At 47.4% G+C, this 24,735-nt stretch overlaps 1 protein-coding gene across 2 annotated transcripts in view; it reads right to left on the reverse strand.

Moving 5' to 3' along the window:
• The window catches only part of JAKMIP1 (janus kinase and microtubule interacting protein 1), a 3,487,328-nt gene that overhangs the window by 25,075 nt on the left and 3,437,518 nt on the right, over positions 1-24,735 (reverse strand). For both annotated transcript variants that reach the window (XM_069631978.1, XM_069631979.1), the window contains one exon: positions 22,723-22,788. In XM_069631978.1, the coding sequence (XP_069488079.1) occupies positions 22,723-22,788 (66 nt within the window). The remainder of the gene's footprint in view (positions 1-22,722; positions 22,789-24,735) is intronic.

Below are 24,735 nucleotides of genomic sequence, written 5' to 3' on the forward strand. Positions count from 1 at the left end.
CAAGCCTGGATGGCCACACGCAGTCTTTGCCTTAACGACGATAAGACAGAATTGCTTATCGTAGGCTCCCAGGCTGGCCTCAACAAACTGGACCAAAGGTACCAATCCTTTACCATTGATGGCAACATCATAAAAGTCTCCAAAGAGGTTAAAACATTAGGTGTATACCTCGATTCTACCATATCACTAAAGAAACAAATAAACTCTACCATCTCAGCTACCTCATACACCAATAAATTGATCAATGCCTGTAGGCCTTTCCTCTCCACCTCTAGCTGCCTCACCCTATCTAGAGCGCTGATATTGTCTAAATTAGACTATTGCAACACACTCTACTTAGGCACTACCACTAAAAACTTGAACAGACTCCAGATCCTGCAAAATAATGCACTAAAATGTGCCCTCAACCTCTCGCGCAAGGCGCACATATCCACGGTTAGAAAAGAAGTCCACTGGCTCCCGATCCGTGACAGAATTAAGCTAAGAACACTGGTCATCACCCACAAGTGCCTATCACATACTGCCCCACGTTACCTTTATGACAAATTCGCTAGACACTACCCCATTAGACCCACCAGAACACGTTACCTACACCAACTAAAGATCCCTAATTATAACCTAAAAACAGCAGGGGGTTCCAGTTTTCCAATGCTTGCAGCACAATGTTGGAACACCCTCCCCACTACAATTAGATCGGAAGCCGCATTCTGGCCATTCAGAGCCATGGTAAAATCATGGCTACTAGCCTAAACAGCCAGACTCTCACCGACATGACCAGCTAGCCGCCGCTCTCTACCTGTAGTAATGTTTACTCCACCTACAGCCTATTCAGGACCAACCTGTAACCCGGTCCACATTAGCCACTGTAACTTTTTTTCTTTTTTGCATATTCTCTGTACATACTTTTCTTGGTATATTCTACTCTTGTATGTAAACATTCAGAGCCTGGACTAATGTACGCTCTGTCTGTTGTACTATGATGCTCGTGTAACGATATGTAACTCTGCTGTACACATGATTATGCGGCCAGTTACCTGAGGGTTCGGATGCGCTTTATAAATAAACAAACTAAACTAAACTAAACAAGATCCAGCACACTTAATAGGTCTTACATGTTGCCTTGATACTGGGACCACTGGAGGGACCTCAACTGCAAACAGGTCTTGGGCCTAAAGACGTTGCAGGATGCCATGGGGCCCAACCGTTGAAAACAAGCTGAGGCCCAGGACCAAGCTCTGGGATCAGAAAACACAAACCATCTAAAGGATGTTCATCACTTTGTCCTTGGTGGGGGAGAAAGGAGTACTCAGAACTCCCCGTTGAAATGGAGCAGCTATGATGGAGTCACCCGAGACTTCTTGATGTTCAGGGAAAAGCCAAAAATGGCTAAACGTTTGTTGAAGAACCTCAGAGCATAGGATTGTCAGAAGTGCAGGACCATTAACTTCAGGCATGTTCTGTGCTTTGGATGGATGGGGCCATGGAAGTAGGAATCCTGAAGCTCCAGTGACACCATCAGACACATGACCATAGGGCCTAAGTGGCCATCTTGAACTTGTCTTCATGCAGGTCAAGCAGAGGAACCGCACATCCTAGATGTAATTCAGGCCATTGTCCTTATTAAGTGCCAAAAAATAAAGGGATTACCAGCTGCATCGCCTTTTCAATGAAGGCAGATCTCTATGTCACACTTTGCAAGTAGATGCCAAAATTCTTCCAGGAAGAGGCTGTCTGGAGAGGGGGGGAGTGGGCAGGTGGACAGTTTAGAGGATGCTGAATGAACAGCAGGCAATATCCCTGCAAGACGACCTGTAAGGTCCAGATATCAGAAGTGGTGTATTACCTGATATGCAAGGAGAAGTCCACTTTGGAAGGGTTTTGGATCTGAGGTCCCAGAGGGAAGGAAGGCTGAGGCATCTTGAATGTATTGTGGTCCTCTGCCTCTAGTTTCGCAGTGAAAATGCCACTGATCTTGTTTGGTGGTGGGTACATTGCATCTGCTCCAATTGATGAAGCAGGGCAAGGAGGCAGGGTAGCCTGTTGTTGGACAGCTAATACCAGGGATTCTGTGGAGTCTTTGGAGGTCTTAAACCTCTCTATTTATTTATTATTTATTGTGCACATGTTAGGTGCTTTTACAACAAGTAAATTGTGTTTCAATGAAGGCAGATCTCTATGTCACACTTTGCAAGTAGATGCCAAAATTCTTCCAGGAAGAGGCTGTATGGAGAGGGAGGGAGTGGGCAGGTGGACAGTTCAGAGGATGCTGAATGAATAGCAGGCAATTTCCCTGCAAGACAACCTGTAAGGTCCAGATATCGGAAATGGTGTATTATCTGACATGCAAGGAGAAGTCCAATTTGGAAGGGTTTTGGATCTGAGGTCCCAGAGGGAAGGAAGGCCGAGGCATCTTGAATGTATTGTGCTCCTCTGCCTCTAATTTGGCAGTGAAAATGCCACTGATCTTGTTTGATGGTGGGTACATTGCATCTGCTCCAATTGATGAACCAGGGCAAGGAGGCAGGGCAGCCTGTTGTTGGACAGCTAATACCAGGGATTCTGTGGAGTCTTTGGAGGTCTGAAACCTCTCGCTTTATTTATTATTTATTGTGCACATGTTAGGTGCTTTTACAACAAGTAAATTGTGTTTCAAACCGCCCACATGACAGAAGGGAGGGAACAAGGGATATAAAACAATATATACACTGGAGGATAAAGACAAACTTACTAGGCCTTGTGAGTATTCAGATAATGCAAGTTCAGAGAGAAAAGAGCAGACCAAGGAGTGGGGGGTAGGTTCTGGAGTGTCTGTGCTCGTGGGTGAGTCAAGGAGCCATTATAGTAATTGTTAGGGAGAATTGAGCTGCAATAAGTGGGTAAGTGCAGGCTTACAGTGGCGTAGGCCAGCGGGTGCCAAGGCAAGTGCTGTGTGTAGGCAGTAGCTGAGGCGATTGGGTGTGGGAGGCCAGGGCCCTAAGCACACATAAGGTCCCTGGTCACCAGCGACTGTGAAATTAGCAGAGGAGGGAAGAAGGGAAGGAGGTGAAAAGGAAAGTCTTGAGGAGCTTCCGGAATTTGAGGTGGTCCTGCTCAAGATGAAAATGAAGGGGGAGGCTGTTCCACAAGAGGGAGCCAGTGGGGGCAAGAGATTGGCCTCTGGCCCTCTGTTTAGCTAAACGCTTCACACATAGAGAGTTGGTATCAGGGAAATGTAGAGGTCTAGAGGGAGAATATTTAGTGATAGCAAGTTGCAGATATTGTGGTCCCTGGCCAAGAAAGCCTTGTGGATGATGCAAATGGATTTGAATTTAATCTGTGCAGCAACCAGGAGCCAGTGAAGAGTTTTAAGGGCAGGAGAGATGCAGTCCCTGGGCTAGAGGCCAATCATATGTCTTGCTGCCCTGTTCTGGATTAGCTAGAGGGGTCGTAGAGAGGAAGAGAGTAGAATCAGGAGTAGGCTATTGCAGTAGTGAAGTCTAGAGAGAACCAGAGCTCTGGTAAGATTGAGCTTCTGGGGTAAAGTGAGAAAGGGGAGAATTCCTTTGAGAAGGAAGAGTTGAAGGTTAGACTTCTTGGCAATGTCCTGGATGTGAGGGAGGAAGGAGATAGAGGAGGCGAAGATGACTCAAGGTTTTTGGCATCGGATAAAGGAGGAGAGCCTATAGATGATGGCCAGAGTGATGGGGAAGAAAGAGGGAGCAGGGGTCCCAATAGGAAGGATCTCAGTCTTGCTGGCATTTAGGCAGAGATCATTGGAAGTGCACCAGGACTGGATGGCAGATAGGCAGTCTGGGATGATGGAAGAGGCAAGAGGGTCAGCAGGAAGTTTGAAGAAGAGTTGAGTGTCCTCTGCGTAGCACTGGAAGTTGGGGGAGAAGGAAGAAATGATGCGTGCCAGCGGAGAAAGGTAAGTGTTAAAGAGCCAGGGGGAGATGATGGAGCCCTGGGGGACATCGCAGGTGGAGAAGGTGGTAGCCGAGGAGAAGGTAACCAGAATAACCTGGGATGGGCAGTCAGTTAGGAAGGAGGTCAGCCAGTCCAGTGCAGGCTCTGAGATACCCAGGGTATCCTGGAGCCGTTTTATGAGGATGGAGTGGATGACGGTGTCAAAGGCAGAGGAGAGATCAGGTAGAATGAGAACAGCTGTAGACTTAGAATCTAGAGATGCAAGCAGTTCTTCACGGGTGTTCAGAAGAGCAGTTTTCGTGCCTCTGGAGAATCGGAATACAAATTGATGTTCGTGGAGGCCGCCAACAAGTTCAGTGTGTGAGGTAAGTTGGGGGAAGTCCAACTTCTCCAGGAGTTTCCCAAGGAAGGGGGTGATAGAAGTAGGGCGTTAGTAAGCTGGGCAAGTAGGGTCTGCTAACTGTTTTTTCAGGAGGGGACACACAATGGGGTGCTTCAGGGAGGAGGGTAAAGATCCAGAAGCAAATGAGTGGTTGGAGAAATCAGCAAGTACGGGGGAAAGAGAGCCAATGTTGTTCTTAATGGTTCTGGAGGAGCAAAGGGAAACCTGTTTGGAGGAGAGCTTCATAGATCGGAAAACTCTGGTGATCTCATCAGGTGTGACTGAGGAGAAGGAGGAGAGAGAGGAGGAGGGATGGTGGGAGGCCATAGGAGGCATAGTGGTGAAGGAGGGAAGGGTGCTCAGTATGTCCTGAGTTTTGGTAGTGAAGTGAGTAGCCAATGCGTTGCAGAGGGCTTGGAAGGGGAGGGGTGAGGAAGAGACTGTGGATGGGTTGGCTAGTTCCCCCGCAGATTTTAAAGAGTTCAATCGTTACTGGATGCACCAGAGACCAGCGCATAGATGTGGGCCCTTTTCTTGGCGCAGATGGAAATTCTGTATTGCCTTTCGAGTAGGCGACAGGCCAGTTTGTCAGAGGGTGAACCAGAGGCCTGCCACTTCCCTTCCCCAGCTCTGCACTTGCATTTCAGGGCTGCTAGTTCAGAGTCATACCAGGCAGTACGCTTATAGGTAGGTTTCAGGAGGATCCTCATGACTGGGCCAAGAATGTCCAGGCTATTGGTAATGGCCAGATGGAGGTTGCTGAGAGCAGAGTCCGTGGTGAAGTCTGGGGTGGGGGGAGTGGAGTGGATGAAGGTGGATGTGAAGGCAGCAGGTGACACTCGTTTCATCGGACGTATGTTTGTGAGCAAGGTTGGCAGAGCTTGAGGAGGTGCGGTCAGAGGGCCGAGAGGACCCAGGTGAGAGGAGAGAATGGTCTGACTAGGAGAGAGGGGTAGCCAGTGGGGGGAAGAGAGAGATCAGAGTGGATAAGGGTGTCCAGAGTGTGTGCAGCTGAGTGGGTTGGACCAGAAGGCAGAATGGAGAGGGATAGTGAAGTACAGAGGTCATGGAAGAGAGTGGATGGTGTGATAGAGGAGGCAAGATGAATGTTGAAATCAGCCATGATGAGGAGTTTTGAGGTGGTAGAGAGGAGAGAGGAGCAGAAATCAGCCTATTCAGAGAGGAACAGGGTGGTAGAGACACAGGGCCTCTAGATAGTGGCAATGGTCAGAGAGGAGGAGGGAGAGATGCCCAGCTTGCAGACCAGGCTCTCAAAGGACGAGTAAGTCTGGGTGGGTATGAGGGAGGAAGGGACCCACTCAGGACAAATCGAGGCAACCCCACTGCCAGCACCGTTTGGGCGGGGCATGGAAATGATCTTACAGCCATCAGGGAGTAGGGAGTCAAAAGCAGTGAAGGAGCTGGCATTGAACCACATCTCGGTAAGAGCGAGGAAGTTAAGGTCCAAGTCTTCAAGAAGGAGGCAGATGTCAGTGTAGTGTTTGTTTGCTGAACAAGCATTAAGTGTGGCTAGATGAAGAAGGTCTCCGCCTTTGAAGGTTTTCTGAAGAGGTTTACAGGGGCGTCGGACACCAGTCGGAGGGAAGGGACAGAAGGAGTGGGCAGGGGAGAAGCAGATGTGGGAAGGGAGTTGATGAAGGCTGGAAAGCGCCAGACAAAGAGTAGGAGTTTGGGTAGAGGACCCTGAACCAAGATAGTGCCAATGTGATAGACATTAATGATACACCTTGATGATAAGAAGCGAGCCAAGAGGGCTTCCCATTTGGTGCCACCATTAATGAGAGAGATGTAAAAGGAGAGAGAGTAGAGATGACATGAGGAATCCATAGACGTGGGCAGGGTGTAGAGAAGAAGATATCGGTAAAGATCTGACTGGAAGTTACACTAACATATGTGTCTGCGATGTGTAGGCCATGGTTGACGGTCAGGATGTCTTTTTTGTGCTTTCTTCTTCCAGACTTTGTAAGAGAGTGGGGTAGGTGATAGTGTAGCAGTTAGAGAAGATGGTGAGTGCCATCAGGGTGGCAGAGGATAGATGAGGATAGAGGGCTGGTTGCATTGCACAATCCTAGCACAAGCTCACCAGGTGGCTTAGTAGTTACAAGAGGGACACAAAATGCAATGCAGCAGTGCGGAGCAAGATGAGAGAAGTGCACACACCCAAATTCAAAAATCAAATGCAGGTCCCAGAATGCAATGCAGCAGTGGGGCGCAAAATGAGAGAAGCACACACACCCAAATTCAAAAATCAAATACAGGTCACAAAATGCATTGCAGCAGTGGGGCGCAAGATGAGAGAGGCACACACACACCCAAATTCGAAAATCAAATACAGGTCACAATAGGTGAGTCAGAGAAGACAGAGTTAAAATAGGCACAGTTTGTTTCTGGTTCAGAGTCTGTTAGAGGAGGAGACAGTGGATAGTTCAGCCATCACTCACTTGAAGTACAAAGCATGTAGGTGCATGGGCTATGGATCATGCAGGTGCCGGCTATGTCTGGGGGCTGCTTCATAGTTCATGGGAGGTGCCAGCTCTCCCAGGCCTGGACAGGCACAGACAGTGCCTTTGATGGAGGGCCGGCTTCATCTGCCGGAGCTTACGATTGGCTGTTGTGGGGTGAGGCAGCCAGTCACAGAGTAGATTGATTGATATTTTATTTATATCACGCTCAAACACAGGTATTTCAGAGCGTGACAAGGCAAGGGAGAGGAACAGGGGAGAACAAAAACAACGATCTTAATAGGCCCAGTGACAATTAGAACACGGCATGGGAGAAGCGAAAGGTGAAAGTGCATGAGGGATTGGGGAGAGTTGGAAAGTGCTGGGCAAAAGGAATAAATATAAATAAAAAAATAAATAAAATAAAATTACAATAAATAATAAAAGCACCAAACAGTGGTAGTGCATTCAGCAAGTGGCAAGTGCTGGGTTTAAGACAACAGACAGAGTGTGTCAGATAAGTGCAGAAAGAAAAGGGGGGGAGACTATAGGGTTAAAGATACAGACCCCAGTGCTAGGAATTGCCGGAGGTAGTGCGGGTGGGTGGCAGGGTGAGCAGGTACCTGGGTCCAAAAGTCAGAGGGTAACCAGGCGTACGATACCGAGACAGAACAGGTCAGCAGGGGAGAGGAGGAGCCATGGCAGAAGCAAAGAGGTATGTCTTGAGGTGCTTCCGGATCCGGGGATGGTTCTCCACAAGTTTCAGAGTGGCAGGGAGGCCCCAGCCAGAGACACAGATCTACCCCCAGCTCATTTCTTTGAAGAGGAGGCAGGCTTGCAGGCAATGGATGGCTCCTCTGCCCTAGGCAGGGGCAGCCATCTTTAAATGTGTCAACCTCAACAGTAATCAATATTGGTAAAAAAGATATGTGCCCATATGAAGGTTATACCTTCACGGATGGCCCCAAACAGGAGCGTTATTCAGTTAAATTAATAGCGATTCATCCGAGGATATTTCCAGCGTGTCGCCTGCTTGACTGCAACTTTTTATGTATTTTCAGTTTTTCAGTCTCTAGACAGTGATAAAGCCCAACAGGGCTTACCTTCTCGAGAATAGCTGCAAAGCTGCTCCAGCAGCTTCAGGTGGAGGGAGGTAGTGGTGTGGGACTCATCCATATTTTGACCATAGATGTTGTTACTGTCAAAGGGCACATGAAAGAGTTTAGCCTGGATGTCAATGGAATAAAACAGATGTTTTCATCTGTGAATATCTATGGATGACAGATCCCTTACCTATTGCTCTTGCCACACAGTGTGCAATATATAGGCCTGGCTGAAGGATTTCATGGGACCCCACCTACTCATCATTATATAGGGAACTAAAACCTTATTTAATCTCCAGCATGGGGAGACCTCTGCTGCCTCCAGATCATATTCATAAACATTTGGTGTATTAAAGCAGGGCACATGTGGCACTTGCCGCCTCAGAGCCAAGTTACCAGGAGCAAAAGGATTTTAGCCAAAGGCATCCAGCGTCTTGCTTTCCCTGTCTTCAGGCAACAATGGAAGAATGGCTGTCTTTAACCCAGCACCACCCTGACTTTCAGGAGTGGGTTGTGGGGACAGGAAGCCTTGGTCCATGGGCGGATAATGATGCCTCTTGGCACGGTAATGATCCACAGCCAGAGGGGAGCCCTGTTTCAACCACTCCGCCCACGAGACATCAAAGTTAAAAGTCAGTAGCATCTCTTATGGAGGATCCAGGTCTGTAAGGTCAAACTGTACCACTGGCTTCACTAGATTTAACAGGCAATTGGTGTCAACAAACATAGTATTCGTTCCCTGGAAGGCAGGGCTCAAGTTGAGGGTACACGCGGGGGATGGAATCCACTCACTTTTTTCAGATGGTGGACTCAGTCCCCCCCAGCTAAAATGAGAAACATTGAATATCTTCTTTGAATTCATGCATTAAAGCCTACCCCAGGGGTCGAACCACAGTCTCCAGGTTTGCAGGCCAGACACTTCACCACTGCACTATATAACCTGATGAAAAATAACTAACAACTAAAGGTTAAATGTCACATTTCGTTACCCCCAGGGAAATCCCAGGGAAAACATGTATATTGGTTCTTGGAGTTCAAAACATGCACACCTTTTAATGTTTTCAAAAACACTATTGGAAGAAAATATCCTCTCTTGGTGTTGTGTGTGTGTTGATTTTCTGTAAGGCAAATGCTATTCGTCCTGTGCAATTTGGCTGGTTATGCAAAGCCAATTTAATTAAATGTGCATATTTCACCTGGATATGCTCCTTTCTGGCAACATCGAATCCCATTGCATTTGTTGATGAGTCCCCCTGCTTTAATTTTTAGGACTTGACCCCTGCTGGAAGGTAGCTTGGGGATTATTATATGCAGACGCTTGCATGAAGTACAGTTCAGGGGAGTCCAGACCATTGGTATCCAGAAAGTAGGAAGCCAAATTGGTCTTGGCAGTCTTCTGGTCATTGAATTTAATTCCTCTAGGAAATCCACATTTCCCAACATTCAAGGATTCCAGCCCAAATGTCATGGAATCACCCATCAAATCTAACCTATTTTAGTTCATAATTGGGCTTCCTGAGCCAAAGTAAACTCCAGTGAGGTGTCAGCATTTGGGTGTTAAGTTATGTTGAGGGAGTTTAAATAAAGCCCAACTTTCAAACAGAGGCATCTTGGCGCTAGCACTGTGAGGATGCCGGAGCATCATAGAATGGTTATTGGCTTTAATTCTGATTCAAAAGGAAGGTTCTCAGATTGTTGTTAAGGTTTGCAAATTGGTTTTGTTATGTAAAAAGGGGTGGGGGTAAGAAGTTGCAAGTCCTTATTGCCTTGACAGAGAAGGAGCCACCAGCTTTCCTTTCCTTTTTGTAAGCCAGGGGAGATATTAAGTTGGTCTGATGGCTTCTAGTAGGTTGAGTGGAAGATTGACATTTGAAGTTATTAGTTTAAGAGGTAGAAGAAGGCCAGTAGAGACTTTTAAGAAATGATACACGTGCTCTTAACAAGGGTACGCTTCCTCATCTGGAGCGCAAGTTCTCAGGGCCAGGGAAATATGATCCTGTTTTTTTTAACTTCAATAGTGTTCGACTGCTGCATTTTGAATACTTGGTAGGTGCTGAAGAAGGTATGCAGAGAAAGTTGGGCTTTAGCGTTACAATGCCCAAAGGTGGAGCTCACCCGTGTTGGAAGTGAGAAATCTTGTTTTTTTTAATTCAGAATAGGGGCAGCAGGCATGCGTTTGTGGTGTGAAGAGGTGCCTTTGCTGGCTAGTCCAAGCTCATGGGTCCTTCCTTCACCACCAGTGCCAGGCCAGGACTGAATTCACATATGCTGGATCCTTGGCAAGGATATATAACATCTGTTGCCTGAATTTCTCCCACAGCTCCAGTTTAGAAGAGTGAATGGGGAACAGTACCTTTAAGGGGGGTGCTTCCCCAACCATAGTTCATCAACTCTGGAACAAGAGTGATGGCTCTTCATTTTAGAAGATAAGGAGGAAGAATGGTGTCCAGAACATTTGAGACCTCTTGGGACACGACGTTTTCTTCTTCTCTTTGCTTCATGGGAGCCGGAATCTTCTTGATGTGTGTCCTCCATTGAATGATGTTTCAGCTCTGTCTCCACCAGATACTTGGTCTTATTGGAAGGGGCCTCTGAAGCTGGTGAATTGGATGGAGTGCTTTTCCTAACCCTGTGGAGGAAGTTGCATACATATGTGGCACACTCCCAGAGGGCCTTTCCATGCATGAACTGACAGCAACTGCAGAAATACGTTTTATATTCCTACCCAGGCAGTAAAGACAAACCATGTGGGGGTGAGTGACAAATGGCTGCCTCAGGCATTTTATACGGGGCTTGAAGTTCACCCTGGAATTTGGTTGAGGCAATTAGTAAAGAAGCTTTGTTATTGGGCCTCCTGGACATACTAAGAAAAGTGAATCTGAGGTCACAGGGAATAAAGTGTTAAAACACATACTGGCCCTGATGTCACATCTGGAGTCACAGCACACAATTGATTCAGGCAGAGCCACTGCAAAGCTGCATGGCACACCCTGGTGGCTGAAATGTATTTTGTAGACAGCTTATGGTGGAAGCTATATATCTTAGATGAGGAATCTGTGGGAGGAAGGAATCCATTAGATGGAGGAGGTTAAGGATGAGGTTAAGGAACATCAGGAGGTGGCTGGAATGTATCAAAGGAACATCAGGAGGAATTTCAAGTTGAGGATAAGGTAGAGGTTAAAGAACATCTGAAGAATGTTTGAGCTAGCATTCAAGAGCAGGTTGGAGTTAGTCATCAGGAGGAGGTTGGAGTTAGACATCAACAGAATCTATAGGAGGCTCACAAGAGCAGGAGGTTTTGAGAGAGCAAATCTGAACAAAGGCAGGTAGTCTGTAGAAGACCCTGATTAGAAAGTGTACAGTTCATAGTGGGAGGCAGAACCAGCCCATTGCATATCTTAGAATGGGACCAGATTTAGAGAGGCTTGGAAGGGACGGGAAACTAGGAGCTAAGGCAGTGCAGTGGAAGAACCCTCAACAGGTTGTCAAAATCCACTAGGAAGAGAACCCTGGTTGGACTCACTTGGAGCATGCAAGATACTCCACAGGTCCCTATATTTGCTAGGGGGGCCCTACACTGCCCGAGCTGCCTAAAACTCCATAGAATGAGACAAAAGATAATTGGCATCAAGACTGGGAAATACCAAGGAGCAAGATCCTCAGGAACCTAAGAAACTTAAAGACCAGTACCTTTTTATCCAGCAGTTAAGCTTAGAGAGAGAAAGAGAGAGAGAAAAAGAGACTCTCTTTAGATGTTTTTACACTTCAGTTGCTAGATTCCATTAGAGATGGGCCAGAGAGGATGTTATGAACATTCCAAGGAGAACATTGAGTTTTGGGACCATTCACTATTTCTTAAAGCACGGTTACTCATTATGTGGCACTCCAGAGTTTTATATTACCACTAAAGTGATCCCACCCCATTAACTAGGCTAGTAAAGGATCATGGGGCCTGATGTCCAATAAGATCTGGTGGGCCATATAATGACTAACCATGACCTGAAGTGTTCTAAAGGAACGGTTGATAAACACCACTATAACTGAAGGTCCAAGTTGAAAAAATGAATTAGAGAAGAAATGCACCAGACCCAACAAACCTATACAAGAGGGCCCAACAAACCTATACAAACCTATACAAGAGGGCTTCTAGTGGGAGATATTTCCATATGATTTCCTATGTCTGGTTTCTGCAGAAAATCAGCAGTTACAAGGTGAATATAGAGAATTGAAAAAGGAAAACCTGTCTTGGCCTTGTCCACTGATTCATGACCTATCTGTGACAAAACATGCAAACGTTTATCAGCCTGTTGGTGTGTTCAGACAGAAACAGGTGTGTCATGCAATGTCTGCACTGGTTGCTAAGACTATACCAATTGAAAACAATAAAAGAGTAAAAGTGGAAAGTATTGGAAAAATACTTTATATGGGTTTTTGACTCATAAATTATAGAAAACACATTTTCCAGAGCTTGAACCACTGTCCCATCTTCATTTAGGGCCTCATCACGAGTTGGGCGGTATCCCAGCGGTATTACAGCCAGGATACCGCCCGGCTAATAGCGTTACTGCCAAACCCTGCGGCGCTATTAGCGCCAGATCACAGGTTTGGCGGTAACAGTAATTCCCCATTGGGCAATTAGCGTGTACTAATAGCGTAGAGCTAATTGCACCTGAAAATGGGAATGGGAATTTCCCTGGCGCATTTAGCCCCAGCTCAGCGCTGGGGGTAAATGCAGCCAAACCCGCGATTTGCAGGCCCTTAAATGTGGCGGTGATAACGTTACCGCCTCATTTAAGGGTTGCCGCCAAACTCGTGATGAGGCGGTTAGTCATTTAATAGGTGTGAGACAAGCTTGGACAATTGAACTGACCAGAGCATAAGTTACATTTATTTCACCACTGATCTGTTTTTAACTTGGTTTTATTATAAAATGTCTCCACATTGGAACTATATACAAGTGGGCTCCAAACTGTTTTTGTGAAAGCACTGGTACTGAAAGTTGATTGGGAAATTAAATATATTAGACAACCTGTACCCATCACATCCTGCATTGATCTAGCCTTCTGTGTCACTGGGCTCTCTTTGTCTATCTATCTCTCTGGCTAACCTTCTCTCACTTTACTCTATGTCTATGCCTCTGTTTGTCTCTCTCTGTGGGTCAGAGTCACATTCTCAGATGTGCTCTATTCTCTCTGCCAGTGTGGTCTGGTAAAAACTCAGTATCTCTCCCAGAAAATCGGAAATGCCCTATATCAACCCAAAGCCCTCTTCTCGGTTGTTAAATCACTCTCCTCATCTGATATGCTTATTGCAAAGGTTATACCCACGCAAGAACTATGCAACAGCCTCTCCCAATTTTTTATAACTAAAATTACCGATATTAGGCTGGAGTATCGAAGATCTCGGCTGCCACATCACTGAATGATATTGATGACCCTGTTCCCCCTACACCCTCAGTGGGCTCTAAAGGGTGGTCTTTCTTCCCCATTTGCTCAGAGGAAACAGTCTTAATGACAATCCAAAAGATCAAATCATGTTCCCCTTTGGACGCCATTCCGGTGGATATTATTAAAAAAAATCACCCCTGACCTCCTGTCATTACTCACTGTTGCAGTGATCAATTCATGTTAATTGGGGCCTGTCCCACCTGATTTCAAGGTGGCCAGGGTGGTCCCTCTCTTAAAGAAGCCATCACTTGACCCGACTGTATTGGCTAATTTTTGTCCGATCTCCCTTCTCCATTTTCTCACAAAACTTCTGGAAGCTTTGGTATCACCTCTTCAATCATCATTTCTAGAATCCTCACACCTCCTGGACCCTGCGCAGTTCGCTTCAGACCTAGAAGAGGCACGGAGAGTGTACTGTCCTCCGTCCAGGATGTCATGGCCATGCTGGTAGACTCAGGTGGGGTTGGTGCTTTGATTTTGTTAGATCTGTCAGCAGCATTCGACACGGTCGGCCACCCCAATCTGTTGTCTCTGCTAGCCCAGATAGGTATATCTGGCCAGGTACTAGCTTGGTTCACGTCATTCCTGGGGGATCGAACCCAGACTCTCTCCATACCACCCTTTTTATCTGCCCCATGCTATTTTAGCTGCAGCGTTCTGCGGGGTTCCTCTCGGTCTCTGATTCTATTTAACATCTATATTTGGGCACTTGTGTGTCTCATCTGGTCCTACGGCGGCAGGTGTTACTCCTATGCCGACGACACTCAGATCCTGATCCGGTTAGATCTTGATCAGGCTAAGATGTCATCATGCCTACGGGAATGCCTGACTGCCGTGGGAGCATGAACGAACCTCAACTGGTTCAAATTGAACGGAGACAAGACAGAGGTGTTGGTGGTGGGGTGTCCCCCTGATCCCTCACTTTGGGTCTCCTCTTTCTGGCCAACCCCCCTTGGTGTTCTTCCTTCCCCTGTCGGTAAGGTGAAAAATCTGGGCGTTATTCTCTCGGCTTCTTTGTCTACGGACAACCAAGTGGCCGCTGTTTGCCAGGTGGGACACTTTCAGCTGAAAGTATTAAAGAGAGTTCTCCCGTTGATCCCTGCTCCTCTTCGCCCTCCAGTAGTAGCAGCCCTGATACATTTGCGGCTGGACTACTGCAACTCACTGTATCTGGCCCAGCCAAAGGGGCTCATTCACCGCCTACAACGTCTTCAGAATATGACGGCCTGGCTGGCAACAGGTACCCCTTACATAGTTCACACATCCCGGGTGCTACGTTCTCTTCACTGGCTCCCCGTTAACCAGTGCATTAATTTCAAGGCACTATGCATAGTCCACTGCACCATATATGATCAGGGTGGAGTGTTTCTGCAAGCTAATTCTCACACTACAGCCCCATTCGTCAATTGAGTTCAGCCTCCGCTAACCTGCTTACCGTACCCACTTAACATCATATGAGGATCGCAGGCAGGGCTTTTTCTATAGCTGGGGCAAGACTGTGGATTGAACTACCTCCCTCAATAAAGAAACTATCGAGTCATCTGGATTTTAGGAAAGCAATTAAGACACTTCTGTTTTAGAAAATTCTGTGTCTTCTGGGTTAGTAGCTTCTGTTATGGATGTGTGCCTTCTCTCAGCGCCAAGTTGCCTCTGGCGACTGCACGCTTAACAAGCGTCGGTAACATAACATAACATAACGCCACGCACTGGATAAAATCCTTCCTCAGCGGTAGAACCATGAATGTCTTCTCCCCTAAAGCTGAAGCACCCACCTCCTTAGTCACGTGTGGAGTACCATAAGGCTCGTGTGTGGTACCCACCTTGTACAATATCATTACTAAGCCACTCTTTGACCGTTTGGATAACCTGGGTGTCACCTACACCAATTATGCAGATGACACCCATATCCTTATCCCTGTATCGGGTGACCATGCTACCGACACAGTCACTCTCAATGCCATATACCTCAGCATCCAAGCATGGATGGGAAAGCACAGGCTTTGCATCAACGACGACATAACCGAGATTCTTATCATAGGCTCCCAACTCAGAATCTCCAAACTTAATGACATCTTCAACTTTTTTATCATAGATGGCATCTCCATTAAAAGCACTAACAATGTAAAAACTCTTGGCTTCTACCTAGACTCCTCACTCAATCTGCATAAACAAGTCAATGACACCACCTCTGCCACTTCATACACGTGCAAACTCATCAGTGCCTGAAGACAATTCCTCACAACAGTCAGCTGCTTAACTCTGGCCAGAGCCCTAGTCCTTACATGCCTTGATTACTGCCTTACATGCCGGCACCCAGATCCAGAATATCAGGAAGCTACAGGTCCACCAAATTAACACTTTTAGAGCTGCGCTCATCCTCCCCAGATCAGCACACATATCAGCCGCCAGACACCAGCATCACTGGCTCCCAGTACGCAAACCTTTCATGTTCAAATCACTCACATTAACTCACAAATGTCTTCACCAGATGGCCCCTGCCAACCTAGCCGATAACTACACCATGACACAACGCACCAGATCCACCAGAGCATCCTACCAGAACCGCCTCAACACACCCAGGTTCAAGTTGCAAAACGCAGGCAGTAGCAGTTTCCCCATGTTCGCCAGCAAACACTGGAACTCACTGCCCCTCACACTCAGAGCTCTAGACTCATTCTGAACTTTCAGGAAACAACTCAAAATGCACCTCTTCACCGCCTCAACACACCCAGGTTCAAGTTGCAAAACGCAGGCAGTAGCAGTTTCCCCATGTTCGCCAGCAAACACTGGAACTCACTGCCCCTCACACTCAGAGCTCTAGACTCATTCTGAACTTTCAGGAAACAACTCAAAATGCACCTCTTCTCGCAAAGCTTGTGCAACGAACTTACCCATTACAGACCATCCTGCCCTCACCTGCTCTTGCTTGTCCCACTACTCTATACAATTTCTGTTTTTTGTGCTTACTCTTGCTCTCTGTAAGGCCAACTCCAGACTCCATGTCTTTGTTTCCGTGTTTTGTGTAACTAATGTAACTTTGAAACTCTGTAAGAAAGCGCCCAGATGCCTTTGGGCTCGGTGCGCTATATAAGCTTCAAAATAAATAAAATAAATAGACAGTGATCACATTCAAAATGAGAAGAGTACCGGCAGTTCCATTGTTGGAGTCTGCAGCCCTTCTGAGGCACATGCATGCAGGAGCTCCGTTTACTAGGTCAGGCCATGACGTAGTCATGGCCCATCTTAAAAGGCCAATACACTTGGGAGGGTCACATATAACACTCCTCCTTTTTCATAACAAACGAAGACAAATGTTACTGAAATATAAACTGATTGCCCCCCCGTTACTGAACGACAATACTTAGACCACTTGGGAGTTGTAGGGTAGAAGAATCGTAGGACAGATAAAACATATCGAACACTCTATACATCCTCAGCGGGTGACAGTCCGGTTTGGCGAACTGCTTGTGGTATGTTGGCAGTTCTACCGCATTTATAAGAGACCCTTTAATAGTCTAGAGTGTGTGGAACTTCAACCACTGAATCACACCATTGTCTGCTACTGGCACTACCTAGAGCGTACTGACAATCTGCAGGAGCACAGCTTCACATCGATATCTTTACTGAGACCACTTTAAGCATGGAGATAACATGCAGGCTCACAGCATCAAAATACAAGTTTACTGAATCCTCTTTAATCATTTCCAGTTCAAACTTGCACTAGTATCAGTTCAGGACAGTCAATAGCACAGGTCAGTGTCCGGCAAAGCCGAACCCGGGCACCAGGGGTCACATTGGCTTAGTCCCTTGATGTTGGTGCTGGCAGCAAGACACTGGTGGTTGGGCATCTATGCTGTGCCACTTTCAGACTCCCCCAGGCAGGAATGCTGTTCTTTTGTTCGCTCTTACCATGGGGCTTGCATGCAGCACTTTCCTTTCCCCCTTTTCCGCCAGGGGTTGTTGGCATACGACAAGTGGAGGGCACACAAGCACTCGTACCGAGCTGCAACCCTCAAGTGCATTACTGTCTTGGAGATGAGCTGGGACACCGTGCTGCGGAGGCGCTGGTGCAGTTCTCCCTTTCTTTTGATTTCACACTGCACCTGTGGCAGAGCACACACCCACTTCTTTTCCACCTATTTGCTCTTCCTTTGTTTTCCTTTCACTCACCGCCATTGGGCATGGCATCTGTCGATAGTAATGCTACGACATGGAGAACTTCATTAGTCACTGCCTCCTGGCCTGGGATACTACTGGGACTTTTATTTTCACAGCTCCAACACCGGAGGACTCATATTCTCACATAGTTCACGGCCTATCAAGCCCAGGATCTCATCTGTGCCGGGCGCTCTGCTTTCCAAGGTTCCAGCACAGTAGGGTATCTTGCTTCCACTTGCTCCAACATGGAGCTGCATAACCCGTGCATCCGTCCATTTGGACCCATTACATAATAACTGCTCATTCCACTTTCCCCCCAAGAAATGTTGTAGAATGAGCCTTGTTTTTGTTTTTTGGCATAAAAAGGCCGCAGATTTATTTTCCACAACATCATAAAGAACCACACTGCACACATTTATGGAAATAACTCAGAAGATGCAGCGACTGCTCGGGGCCGACAACCTGCTTCCCCCTTTCCTTCCAAAAGTCCATTATAGGCCCAACTCTCCCAACCATTTCGGCCTGAGCCTCGCCTGCCCATGCAGGTGTTCCTAAGCGGGGAGAGTGCCGTTTCTTTTGGGGAAGCTGAGCCCTTGTAGTTCCCTCACGACACCTCTGCCGCTTAGGCTCCCAAGGGGTGCTGGTCTGAGAAGATCGAAGACCCTTCTGGCTTTCTCCTGGCTCATCTTGGCCGCCCAAGCACCGCCACACTGCCTCGCCGTCCTGCGATGTCGACGACCAGGCCTGCCTGTTCCTTGCCCTATTAATAGGGTGGGTGGGTGGGAAACGAAATCCTCCTCCTGAAGCTTGCAGACGGGCGTCCTTCTGGAAAGGCTGGCTGGAAGTTTGCCTGCAGTAAGGAGCCCGCCTGCTATAAAGGGGGTAGCTCCTCCCTCTTCTTTTGTAGCCCTTTGCGGGCTTTTCCACTTTCTGCCGGCATCTCCCCTTCGTTCCCGAGGGGAAGGGGGAGGATAGGAGGAGGACACCGCCCGGGTTATCGGGGTGCCTCCTCCATTTTCTTCAGTTTTTGTTCGTCGTCACTGGCATAACCTGTGCATCCGTCCATTTGGACCCATTACATAATAACTGCTCATTCCACTTTCCCCCCAAGAAATGTTGTAGAATGAGCCTTGTTTTTGTTTTTTGGCATAAAAAGGCCGCAGATTTATTTTCCACAACATCATAAAGAACCACACTGCACACATTTGTGGAAATAACTCAGAAGATGCGGCGACTGCTCCGTGTCCGACAACCTGCTTCCCCCTTTCCTTCCAAAAGTCCATTATAGGCCCAACTCTCCCAACCGTTTGCGCCTGAGCCTCGCCTGCACATGCAGGTGTTCCTGAGTGGGGAGAGTACCATTTCTTTGGGGGAAGCTGAGCCCTTGTAGTTCCCTCCAGAGGGAAAGGGGCGCTGGTCTGAAAAGAGCGAAGACCCTTCCGGCTTTCTCCTGGCTCATCCAGAGTCTGTCTCTTGTGCTTGGCCCTTCAAGCACCGCCACGGGTGGGTTACCACCCTCCGTGGCTCCCCCCTTATCTCTCCTCACATTTACAGGATTTTGGTGCAGAGATTCCAGTAAAAGAGCTCCATCCCCATTGGTGACAAGTGTACCCCATCCTTGAGATAATACTCTGGTGATTTTAAGTTAATCAGGCCATGCCTGATCTGCCCAAATCCTCTGCCTCTGCAGAATTTGGCCATTGCACAAATCAATTTGCGCCTGGATCTCTCCACTGCTGTGTGATTATCTGCACCCCTCCATTCTGGTCTTGGGATTATCTCCGACCAGATGATTTCCGTTTCTCCCAGTTGTCCCGCCAGCTCCTGTAATGAGAACATCATTTCTCACATTAACGCTCCCCTCCCCAGGCTTGTCAAATCGTTCCCCCCCCCCAGGTGTATGACCAATATGTCTGGTTTTTGCTGCTTTCCCAGCTATTTGCGCACCTGCCCCTGCAGTTGTGCCCATTTCATTCCTGGCACCCTGTGCCACCCAATCCTGAACTCGCTGGCCGTCAGTTCCTCCGGTTCCGCCGTCCAGCTTGCCCCTGCCCTAGACACAAATGAGTGTCCTATCACCCAGATTGATCTCCTTCTCCTCTGTGCTGGTGCTAATGCGATGAGAAGGCAGTGGTGAACCTTACAGCTTTTCCGGTCTGGTATACCTCTTAAAACAACCGTACTTCCATCTCCCAATCTGTTTGATTTCCCCAGCCCCTAGGCCCATGGCCGCAGCTGACGTGGCTGCCCCTATCCGGAATGAATGTGTCCCAAACACTCCCTTAGTCTCCCTGATTCTCTCCAATGCTAGCTCCATAACACTTCTGAACTGGAAGCGGCTAAGTGCGGACCCATCCCGGTGAATGAGCAGTGGAGCCTCCTTCCCCGAGGGTGGCCTTCGCCTGAGAAAACCGGCCACGGCCCTGACTGGACAGACTGAGCTCCCTGCGGTGGGTTGGAGAACCACTGTGCACCCTTTCCCCCCCGAACTGTCTTTGATCTTCTTAAAAACAGGGTCAACCACCTCTCTGAGCAGTGCACATCACCCCACAGTAAAAAACCTGTTTCCTTGGCCTCTTTATTCTCCGGTACCAACTCGCTCACTCTGAATGCCCCAAAGAAAGCTAATGTGAAAGCCGCCGTGAACAAAGATACTTCAAATCCGTCCCGGCAAATTACCTCTAGGCACCCTATTAGCTTGTGTAGCTTGACTATGTCTATGGGTCTTCTTTCATCCGTTCTTGTCACACCCTGCTTAGCCCAGCCTTTCATGGCCATCGCAATGTAGTGTTCCTTGGTGGGGTCCCCTTTATCTTCCAGTTTAGAATAATGGGCGATTGTAGCCAAGTGATAGGCCATCCAAGATCTGGGCTTCCCCTCGTGCCAGCCCCAGCCCAAAAAGGCCTTTACTGGCAGTTCCCTCTGCCCTTCGCCCAACACCTCCTTTTGAAATTGCAAGAACTTTTCCCAGCATGCCTTGTATCTACTTGCCGTGTCTGGTGCTAGTGCCGAGTGAGCCAAGGAACTCAGATCGCCCCAATCATGTCCCACCACTGTATTTCAAACGGGACCATCACTTTGTCTGCTCCGAGACAACTCCCTCTGAATTTTTCCCACTACAAACGAGAGAGAGCGTCAGCTGACGTGTTCTTGACCCCTGGTATATGTCGTGCTCTCACCTCAATGTTGAGTACCAGCATGCATTTGTTGAGCTCCTTTAGTAAACGCAACACCCGTGGGTTGCTGGCTGACCCTTGGTTTATGATTTGAACCACTGCCAGGTTGTCCGACTAGAGCATCAACTTCCTGTCCTTCAGCCCCTCCCCCCATAGTTCAAATGCTATCGCTAAAAGCAACGTGATGTCCCTGGTGATGCCTTGCTGGTGCCACTCCCCCGGCCAGTCCATGCCGCACCACTTGGTGCCCAGAATTGCCCCAAACCCCAGGGCCCCGGATGAATCTGTAAATAGCTTGAGTCTGTCACATGGAGCTGCATATACAAGCACTGCCGAGCGGCCAGAGATTTTGTTGGGAGTGCGCGGGACCTTTTCTTCCTTTACCTGCAGCTCTGATGACGGAACATTCCCTCATTCACTGCCGGTCGCCCCTGCTCTTTAAATCTTTGCTCCAACACAGAACGCTGAGCAATTCGCTTCCATAGGCCCGGTGCGGCAGCCTTCAGGTTTCTACTGCCACATACAGCCACCGGGGCTGGACTGCACATCTGCGGCATGGGCCACTGCTCCCCTACGTGCGGGGGACTTCCATTTATACCGGCAATGATCCCTGCTGTCTCCTCCTTTCCTGCTGCCCTTCAGCCCCGGGATGTCTGCGAGGGATTAGGCGTGGCGGCTGCCATTCACCTCCTTCTTTCTGTCTGGAAACAGAAAGCTCTGCTTGCAGAGCCGGCACATTCCCCCTCGGCGGGTGCAGGGAAGGTGACCTGGTGGCAGATGCCGCAGGGGCTATGATTGTTTCAGAGCTCCGATCATGGAGCTGGGCATTTTCTCCCTTGGCGGGAGCAGATACACTAAACTTGATTTGAGCTGCCACAGGGGCTGCGGCCTGACCCACACCCTGGCCACATGAGCACCCTCTTTACAGAGGGCCGTGGCTAGGGAGGATCTAACGGCAGGCCGCTGGGCATGGCATCCACTCCTCCAATTCACAACGGTGGATGTCGCTTCCTCCTCTACCCATCCACGGGTGACCGGCCACGCCGCAGGGTTCTTTTCCCTCGTCACCATTATTGTGGGCCCGGCGATGGCCACACCGCTGGCCTTACAAGTGCTGGGGGTGCCAGCACCTTCGTAGATTGCCGGGATCACCCAGACTTACTGTTGCTGCAGGGAGGGACCATGGTGGACAATGATGGTATAGGCCTGGGGTGTGTAGGTGGCACCGTGGATGCTGGGAGCATCCTGGATTGAGGGTGGCCTGGACCGACCCAGGGCACCAGGCTGATCTGGGGGGGCCAGGTCAGTGAGACCTGCAGGACCGTGATCACACGGTGTGGGTCTTCAGGCCCGAAATGAGAGACGGAGTCAACAGTTCCATTGTTGGAGTCTGCAGCCATTCTGAGGCACGTGCATGCAGGAGCTCCTTTTATTAGGTCGGTCCATGACACAGCCATGGCCCATCTTAAAAGGGAAATACACTTAGGAGGATCAGACATAACATGTACCACAAAGGCAGTATGGAAGTGTAAGAAGCAAACCCACAATCTGTAGATCACAACAGTGCAAGGAAGACATGTCAGCCAGGGGTGTACGTCTAACACAGTTTCTATTTTTCTCGTTATTCTACCCCCCCTTCCCCCCGCTTTCTGCCTGCCATTCGTCACTTCCTCCCTTACACGCAAGTGTGCATAATGACGAGGGAAGTGTACACATAACAATCATGACAATACAGGGCCCATTGTATTGTTTACAACACTCAGCCTAACAGCAAAGTGTGTCTAACCACAAAGTAAATATACTAATTCAGACAATTTCAGAATTTGGATGTGAGGCCAAAATGGTTCCACCATCATCACTCACTGAATTTGAGATGAGCTGGGGATTGACTGAAAGGGGAAGGCAGCTCTCACTATAAGGACGCCTGTGCATATGGGCGTATGGCGGTGGGTGTGTGTGTGCGTGTGTGTGTTAACTAGTTTAAAACTCAATAAATAAATAATCAGATCAAGTTCTGCAAACACATTTAGCTGGAGAACAGCGAATTCTTTGTTATTATTGCGTTGCTTACTGTACATGAAGCATTACCTTTTCCTCTATTTCCTTGAGTTGCCTCTTTTGCAATTCTATTTTATCTTCAAGATCTCGTATTCTCTGTGAGATAAAATACAAATAAACATTAGGAAACAATAGTTAGACATATTAGGAATAGACTTCCATATAACGAGACCGAATTATTGACATATTTTTGGCATACCTGGTTAATGTTGTTTTAGAAAAAGGATAGAAGGAATACATGCAGAGATCAAGGGTATGGTGATGATTTTGTTATTTTTTTTAAAGCCATTACTTTTCTTGTTTAGAGTGCAAGAGAGCTTTGCAACAGAAAGAGCGTTTGCCTATGAACCTCAAAATGGGCTGTCCATTCGATGTTCATAACATGGACCTCTACTAGCATCCCATGTGTAGTGTGACCCACTATGGCTGTGCATACATGATTGCACAACTACACATGGCTATCTCGTGCCAGGGAATTCAAGAACATTGCATAGTGTAGGAGGTCAACATTTGGAATAAAGAATGAATGGAGAGCACTCAGAAAGCTACAGTTTTATATAAAAGGTTTGTATGATCACATAATTAACCAAAGCATGTTACACCAAAGCATGCTGCATTCTTCCCCAAGAGGATCAGGGCACCAGGGTTGTCTTCTCCTGTAGAGCGCACGAGTGCAAGTGTGGATCCAGCCAGCCCTGCTTCTACTGGGGGAGCGTCAGCCGGGTTCAGCAGGTAGTCCAACCGCTATGAGATTCAGCCCTGCCAGTGGCTGCGATGGCAGGTGTGCAGTGATATATCCAGGGCACCCCTGAATCACAATCGCACCCCACAATTCTGGTGTCAAGAGACAGGCTAAGTCGGCAATCAATATTATGTTTTACTAAAATAGAATCAATGCCAGGGTGGTCCCCAAGCTTTTTATATAAAAACAGAAATAACTTGCCTGCCTGAATCTCACTAGTTCCCAAACAAAAACATCAGTGTGCATATTCAAATCTCTGTATGTTTAATTCTAAATAGCAATAGATATTCTAACCGTGATCTAGCTGCTTATCGGCCAGCGTGTTCATATTCTTTACATTCAAAACATTTCCAAATTATACATGAAGTTACATTTAAAAATGATACAAGAAATGTGGCTTTCCACATTAACAGCAGTAATGTATGGAATCAGAGGACGGCTGCATGGCCTATGTTTCCCCTGTGGACATGGTGCTGTGGTTGTTAGTAAGGTGTGTGCAGTTTAAAGTGAGCTTGTGATAAACTGCCCCAGGATTCTTCAGGTTTTTGGTTGGGGAACAAATATTATGGGGTTAGAATGCACAGGGATTTTTTTTTAAACAGTAAAAGTGTCCCTCCCTGTCATCTCACTGGGAATTTCCAGAATGAGGGTTACATGGGATTTATATTCTCATACTTTTGTATGGGAGAAGAAATAGCACAGTTCCACTTGCTCCCATTCATTATTAAAACGCTACTCCTTTAAAGAACACACATTATCAAGAAGATCTTCACTAGGCTTTGGTATTGACATATTCATGTCGCAGATTGTAAATTCCAAAGACTTGCACGCAGACTGCATAAAATGCTATCTAACTGCACAAACAGCTAAAAAAGAAAGTGTTTTATGATAGATTTAAATGACATCTCATTAGATATTTAAATGTATTGAGAATGCCTTATATTTTCTACGGAATGAATGTCATTTGATATGACCTTCCTATTCCACACGCTTTATGTGACTTAACAGGAAAAATACAAATGGTGGCTAGAGAACAGATATCATTTAATTTTGGGAAGTATCATACTCACCTGTAGTACACCCCCTCAATCTTAATTGGATAATTATAATTTCTGTATTTGTGACAAGAAAAAAGAAGGGAGCCCAATCTGTTCTAAATACTTTAAAAACAAGCTAATTGGTTTTGATTCCATAATTCACTGTAACAACCTGTTACATTAAGGAGATATGGATTGCTGTACACCTTCAGCCAAGACATACGTCTAGACATGTGGCATAACTATTTTTCAGAACTATCCATG

Source organism: Ambystoma mexicanum, chromosome 6q (genome assembly GCF_040938575.1).
Source record: "Ambystoma mexicanum isolate Mex_15411 chromosome 6q, UKY_AmexF1_1, whole genome shotgun sequence".
NCBI lineage: Eukaryota > Metazoa > Chordata > Amphibia > Caudata > Ambystomatidae > Ambystoma > Ambystoma mexicanum.